A 7,480-nucleotide genomic window follows, 5' to 3' on the forward strand; every position below is an offset into this window, starting at 1 on the left:
GGGTCATATCTACATGGAAACGACCTAATCAAAATGTCTCACCCATAACAGGTCTGCCCGCACAAAACTGGAGTAAAAGAATATGGGTTTTCTGGGGAACATAAAAGAGTCAAACCAGCACAGGGGCTGAGATATCTCGAGGCTGAATTTCATACTTCATGGGGATTGCTCTACTTCTAGTGTACCCCTACTTTTAGGGTGTGGCCATCTCAACCAACACCCTCTGTAGTTATCAAGGTTCATCCTCCTTTGTGGGCCATGAACTCTAATTTTTACTTCCCTGGCATCCAAGTCTCTGATACACTGCAAATCTGACACTTTCTCTTGTTTTTTTTGTCCTTACCCCTGTGCTGCTCAAGAATGGGCAAGCGCTTTGGGTGAGAAGCTGATGCCGTATCTGGTTTACTTCTCTGACTCTTCCTTCTTTCAGAGATCTAGAACCCCCGTGTTCTCTCTTGGCAAGCTAGAACTGCAGTTTTTGTCTCAGCACCATGATATTTTCAATAAGCTGTTGGTGTCTCCCACACTTCAAAGTCATCCTCAGCCCAGTCTCTTGACCTCTCAGCTACTGAAGACAGGGGCTGTGTCCAGGGGAAGCGTGCCACGGGACACTGGGCTCACCTCTCCAGCACCATGGCCGCTTAACCCTTAGCTCTTTGCTGTGCATTTGGTGTATCTTATCCAGCTTCTTGGCTTGCCCTTGGTGGGAGTGTTGGTCTGTTACAAGCTGCTCTGCAATAGCTGGAAGCAGAAGTCTTCTGAGCTTATACTTCAGTCAAGGTTCACTTGACTCCAAATTCTTTGATCTTCCTACCCCAGTAGAAATCACTATCAAGTTGCCATGTAAATATGTCCACAAATAAAAATCTGTTGATAAGGGAGTGTACACAGAGACACACATACACATAAACGCAAGCTCATACTTCACATAATTTATATCTAGGGTTTTTATTTTTACTGCAGGCATCAGAAAATAGTTTCTCTGGATACTTTTGAGGGAATGATCTAAGTCGCAATTTAAATATAAATAGGAAAGCACTGTCACCACCATGGGATCCCAGCTTTTTCTGAATCCTGGATGGAGCCCAGCTTTCACAGAGGGAGGACAGTCTGTCTCCCAGAAATCCCTGCAGGCTGCCCTTCAGAATGATTATGACCTTCCCTTATGACCTTGGAGAGCTTTATGCTTTCTGAGAAGACCTTGCGTCTATTTACTCCTTACTGGCTTTGGGAAGCAGGGAGGGTTGTATTCTCACAGAGCTTCACTGTTCACATGAGAAGGCTGATCTGGAAATAAACTGCCCCCAGACATGCAAACATTGTGTAGTGGAACAGAGCAGAAGGGGGCGAGCTGGCTGGAAGTGGGCATCTGAGAAGGGAAGAAGTGGGCATCTGAGTTGGGTGGAAGTGGGCATCCGAGCTGGTGGAAGTGGGAGTCTGGGCTGGTGGAAATGGGCATCTGACCTGGTAGAAGTACTTGTCTCAGCCTCCATAGTGTGGAGCAGAGCTGGTCTGGGCACTGCAGAATCATCCCTTCCCCTCTGCTCATCCACATCCTCTCCCCTTGGGCTCAGATCTGCCATTAGCAAGGCCCTTTTCACTCCCTCTCCTCGGCCCTTGCTGCCAACCTGCCATCCAGGGAGTGTCTTCTCGTTGGATTCTTCTCTCCTGTTCCCTTTGTGCTCATCCAGGCCTTGGGAATTTTCAGGGCCTCACCTCTCACCACGTGCTCGTGTCCCCACCCTCCATCATGTTTCTTGGCCTTTCCTGAACTTATCGAGCTCCCGTAGGCCTCTGCACCACTGCCATGCTGAGCCTTCAATCAAAACCACCCCTTCTCTTCCTCGCCCATCCCTAGCTTTCCCACTTATTGAAGACAGAACATCAGGGAAGCCTTCTTGAACCCCCAGCTAGGGGGGATGCACCGTGGCCTGGAGCCCATGCCCCTGGGCTTCCCCTACCATGACTCTCCCTGCCCCGAGGCCATTTATGGTCTGTTTATGTTTGCCTCTTGGTCTAGGAGGGAGAAATTTCCTTACAAGGCCCTGCCCCCCAGGGCTGGTGTGGCTGAGGTCAGCCTGTTTCCAGCCCAAGCCAGCAGCTCCAAGGAGGGGGCAACAGCAGGGCCTAAGGAGACAAAGGGTCTTGCCCTAGGGTCTGCACCTTGGAGCCCTGGCAGGGTTTCCGTGACCTGAAGGAGGGGAAGTGAACCAAGCCATTGAGTGTTGGGGGAGTGTTGGCTGGCAAACATGAACCCAGTGCACACCAGGGGCATGACACACTGACCTGGGGGACCACTGCATCCTCCTCTTTCCCAAGTTCAGGGGGGGAAACTGAGGCCCAGAGAGGGGACTCCAAAGCCTTAGTGTCAGAGCCAGGATTCCAACTCAGGCTACCGCTCCAGCCTCAGACCCACTTCATTTCAGCAACTATGCGCTGGTGAAGGGTGAGGGAGCAGGAGGGGGCACAGGTCCCTTCCCCGGGCAGAGACAGGGAAGCTTTGTTTTCTAGTGACATCAGTGACTCACTGGGGACCTGGGTGTCCGCGGGTGGACGTCCAGGCTGGGCTGTGGGTGGGGCTTGCTGTTAGTGTGCCCGGAGCCTGTTTTCTTTCTGATACTCTTCTGCTAGACCCTGCTCCTGCAGGGGCCTCCAGCTGGCCTCCCGCCTCCTGGTCTACCTTCAGAGACAGGGACACTGGTGTCCTCCAGGCCCCAGTCCACTTCTGCCCCAGGAGTAGAAGAGCCTGGTGAGAGCCTGCAAGGCTGCCCCTGCCTGGACAGATCTGTAGAGAACCGAGATGCTCAGGAGAGGGAGGGAAGTGTTGGGAGGCAAGACGGGGCTGCTTATGGGGAGGGCGCTGGTCACTGGAAAAGGGGGAGGGGACGGAAGTCCCTGCTTTCCATGGCTCTCCCCATGGGGAGACCTCAGGACCGGCTGCAGCAGTCCAGACCCCAGTAGGAAGTGGAGGGCACAGTCCAATGAGAATAGCATGAGGATGTTTTAATAAAGGGACTATTTATACAGGTGGGGGTAGGACCAAAGTGTCCTGGGACCTCAGAACTTTGGTGCTGGCCCCACCCCAGGTCTGGAGAAGCTAGAGGACGGATATTTACTAGAACCCATAGATGAGAGAGAGCTTCCTGATGGGAACTGCAGCTTTTGCCCTTTTGGAGAAGATGGCCACCTGTCGTGGCTCTGAAGGGAAGGGCCAGGGTGGGGAGAGTCCACCCTGGCCTCCTTCCCAGGCTGTGCCTCTGTCCCTCCGATCCCTTTGCTCTCCTGTGGGCAAAGAAGCCAAGGTGGTACAGACGAGGGAGCAGGGCTGCCCAGGGTGGACAGTGGTGTGGACGGAACTGGGAGGTGGGGGCGGGGGTGGAGGACGGACAAACGTGCAACATTCTTGCATCCTGGTGCTACAGTCCACTCCACAGGGATGCTAGACCTCTGTGGAGGAAGCCAGGTTTTGAATTTGCTTCCCTTGGTCATCCCAAAAGGCAGACCCAGTTTTCCCCCACCTTGGGAGCCTTAGATTCTAGCAGAGTCCAATACCTTTTCTCCCTGCTGGATCTTCTTCTTGAGCCAGTAAAAGTAATAGTATCTGGGGCGGGAAATAGGGTGGAGATGGGAGCACTCAAGGAGTAGTTGTGTCTCCCATTGGGGGCCCTGGGGCTTGGAGAAGTCACTCACCCACCTCCAGCTGCGGCTCCCATGAGCAGAAAAATCCAGACGCAGGCAATCCAGATGAGGACATGTGAGTTCCAGGCTGGGGGTGTGAAAGGTGGGGGGTGGGCATGGGGGGTCAGTCAGGGTCATCTACAACCAGAGAGAAGCCTGACGCGCATTCTTCCATCCTTCAATTTTGGGCATGCCTTCACTGATTTGCAAGCTCTTGCTGAGCTCCCACGGTGTGCCAAGCACAAGGCCAGGTGCCAGCAGCTAGAGATGGGGGGAAACATGGCTCCCTGCTCTCAGGAGGGAGATAAGCAGACAGTACACTCCGGTGCCCAGCAAAGCATGCCAGGACACAGCTAGAGAAGGAATCCTGAGGAGAGATGACAGGTCTTGGGGTGGGGGTTGATGGGGGTTGGTGGTCAATGAAGGCTTCTTAGAAACCAAAATTTCCGAGATGGACTTTGAAAGACCAATAGGAGCTCAGTTCACCAGATGGTCGGGGTGTATGTAAAAAACGTGTTCCAGGCAGAGGGAACAGATCCTTTGAGGCCCAGAGCATGAAGCTGTTGGTTCAGTGCAGAGTATCACAGCTTCAGGGGATGGTGAGAGAGGAGAGCTCGTCCTCGGGCTTCTTGAGGAGTGTGGGCTTAAGCTAGGGGCAATAGGGAGCCACTGATGGTTATAAACAGGGAGCATCACTGGCAGATTTGCTCCTTGAGTGGTTGCAGAGTGAGAGGTGGCAAAAGGGGAAGGGAGCCCAGTTGGGAGGTGCCACCATCCTCCAGGTGAGAGAGGAGGATGCTTGAACAAGAGCAGTGGAAGTCAGAAAGAAAATATGGTGCACTTTTAAGAAGTATTTAGCAAGACTCAGAGATTGCATGTGTTCAGTTGTGGGTAGGGAGATTCCTGGCTTTGGCTGTTGAGCATTCAAGGGGGTCCATTTGATGGGAGGGGTCCTGAAGGAAGAGCAGGTTTGCAGTGTGCATGGGGGATGAGTTGGGGAGTGTGTCCAGGCGGGCTCACTTTGAGCACCCAAGGGTTCTCCAGGGGCTGTGTCCCAAATGTGCTCAGGTGTGTGGCTCTGAAGCTAGACACGTACAAGGCGTGGAACCTTGGTAGGTGCTACCTTCACCCTGGGTAAGGACTAAGAGCAAGAAGAGCTCAGGACTGGACAGAGGAGAGAGGCATTCCAGGTGAAAATAAGAGGGGAGATGACTGTCTGGAGGTGACAGGGGTGGTGGCCACTGACCTGGGCAGAGAGTGCTGTCATTGCAGGACAGTTGGTGATGCCCACAGGTGACACAGTTGATGACCTCCATGTCGGGGTGCAGCACTATGAGGGTGGGATGGGCAAGGGCCTTAGAGGGGGCCAGGTGCCCCTGATCCCTCGCCCAGGCCCGGTGCTCAGAGATACTCACCACAGGACTTGTTGCAGGCTGCCCGGGAGGTGAGATGGTAGAAAGACTGAGGTGCTGGGGGGGTTGAGGTGTGAGCAGGAAATGGAGCTGGGAGAGCTGTGGACAGGTGGGCGGAGGAGCGAGCCGGGATGGGGTTCCGGGAGGGAGGGGCCCTGGGCAGGCCAGAGGGGGTGCGGCGGGAGAGGTGGGTGCCTGGCCCCCTTGGTGTCACGAGTGTGGGTGGAAGGCTGGGCTGGTAGAGGGGGTCAGCCCCCACTCTCACCCTTCTCCTTTAGCCCCTTGGATATCTTTCTCAGCCTTTCCAAAAAGAGCTTCTTGTAGTTATCAACCTCAATCAAAAGCAATGATTTATCTGGAGGCAAGACGGAAAGAACGCTATCATCATACAACTTTCATGGGTGAAATCAATTATACAACTGGCTCAAGGTTGGGAGTTTCCAACCACCTTTTCAAACAGAAACTCTTGAAGGCCCACAGACACCTGCCATGCCCACCTCCCAGCACCTCCCCAACCCATAGCCCAGAGGTTCCTCTGGGGATATATTGGAGAGCTGCGCTTTGTCAACCAACCCCCCAGGGACCCAGGGACTTGGCTTCCTCACCGTCCCGGAATTTCATAATGGCTTTATCTATGTGATTGAAGAATCTGGCCATCTCTTTTTCCAAATGGTCATGAGCTGAGGGTGGGGACAAAGCGAGGCCAAGGGAGTCAGGTCCCAGGCCGGGGAGAGAGACCAGCCCTCGGTTCTGGTTCCCCGGCGGGGCCTCACCAAGGTACCAGGGCTCAGTGGCACTGTGCTTCTCCTGGAACAGGGTGTGGAGGTGTTGGGAGAGCTCCACGGGGGGCCCTGGCGAGCCCCAGAGGACCTGCAGGTCATAGTCCACCACGGCCGGCAGCTCCGGCCAGCAGTGGAGGCAGCTCTTCCCGGAGGCCGTGGGCAACAGGCAGCTGAGCAGGAGAAGGAGCATCTTTAGGGAGCTCTTCCTCCACTGCCCTCCCACCCTGCCTGGCAGGATCCACTTGGAATTCTGGAACCTTGTCCCCTGGGGAACCACATTCTCTTTGCAGAACAGAAGGAAATTCCAAAAGTGAACACAGTTTGGGCCTTGGACTGAGTCAGAGCCTCAGTGGCCTTCCCTGAAGGATGCTCACTGGGTTGGGTTATTGTGAAGGTTAGTGAGAACAGCCACATTGGCCTGGAGACCCCTAGCTATTGCAATCGCATTCTGCTTGTATGGAGCAGTTCCACAGGACTGAAATTAGTGAGGTTGGGAAAGCACAGTGATGGGGTCAGTTGTGTAAAGAGAACCTGAGTGTCTTCATGCTTCAAGTGGTCAGACATGGGGAAAGTTTTGGGAAATGCATTTTTCATAGAGTATATAGACCTGCAGCTCTCTTGTGGCTGGGCAAAGTCAGAGGAGCTTGGACAACTGCTCCCGCCAGTGTAGACAGAGGGCGTAGACACAGTTCCAGGCAGCAGACCATAGAAAGGCAGAAGGAGAAGTCTTCTTTGGGGCCCTGTTCTTGGGTGAAACGTGCATTGGAGAAAAGCAAAACTTACTTTTCATTAAAGCTGGATTCTTGCTGCTCCTCAGCTGACAAGCTTTGCCATCCCCACAGTGTTTCCAATCAGCTTTGCAGTGTTCAGACTTGATTATGGACAGCCAAAGGCCACCAGGCATTTGAGGAAGGCTTTTAACAGGAAAAGAAAGCAAAAACTGTAACAAGAATTCAAAACACAAACATGCAAAAATCCACAGGAAATAGGAAGGACACAGATAAATGATAAGCAGAAGAAAACTTAAAACCCCACTGTTTCAGTTTGCTAAAGCTGCTAGAATGCAATACACCAGAAATGGGTTGGCAGTTACAATGGGGATTTATTAACTTGCAAATTTAGTTCTAAGGCCATGAAAATGTACCAATTAAGGCTTCAAGAGGGCAATATCTGGACTTTGAAGACAGGCCACCAGCATCTGGGACACCTCTGTCACATGGGAAAGCACTTGGAGGCATCTGCTGGTCCTTCTCTCCTGGGTTCTATTGCTTTCAGCTTTGGGCTTTGGTGGCTTCCTCTCAGCTTCTCTGGGGCTTCTTTGAATTTCATTTCTGGGATTTTTCTGTGTGTCCTTCATCCTCTTATAAAGGACTCTACTAATGGGATTAAGACCCACCTTGAACAGGGTGGGTCACATTTCAATTGAAACAACCTAACCAAAAGTTTCCACCTACAATATGTCTACACTCACAGGAATGGATTAGAAGAACATGGCCTTTTCTGGGGTACATAACAGCTTCAAACTGCTGCACCCACTATCATCAAGTAGACAAAACATTGCTTTCACAAGACAAGAAGGGGCTGCTATGCAGAAGAAAATTCCAGAGA

General features: G+C 52.8%; 1 protein-coding gene across 1 annotated transcript; it reads right to left on the reverse strand.

The window, feature by feature from the left end:
- Positions 1 to 3,528: 3,528 nt before the first annotated feature.
- On the reverse strand, positions 3,529 to 6,062 carry TEX51 (testis expressed 51). The gene is made up of 7 exons (XM_037850029.1): positions 5,917 to 6,062; positions 5,696 to 5,769; positions 5,356 to 5,445; positions 5,094 to 5,147; positions 4,925 to 5,008; positions 3,691 to 3,766; positions 3,529 to 3,601 (listed from the first exon to the last, which is right to left on the reverse strand). Exons 1-7 carry the CDS (start codon positions 6,060 to 6,062, stop codon positions 3,529 to 3,531), a joined length of 597 nt encoding a protein of 198 aa, XP_037705957.1.
- Positions 6,063 to 7,480: the final 1,418 nt, after the last annotated feature.

The sequence above is a fragment of the Choloepus didactylus genome, chromosome 9, assembly GCF_015220235.1.
Source record: "Choloepus didactylus isolate mChoDid1 chromosome 9, mChoDid1.pri, whole genome shotgun sequence".
NCBI lineage: Eukaryota > Metazoa > Chordata > Mammalia > Pilosa > Megalonychidae > Choloepus > Choloepus didactylus.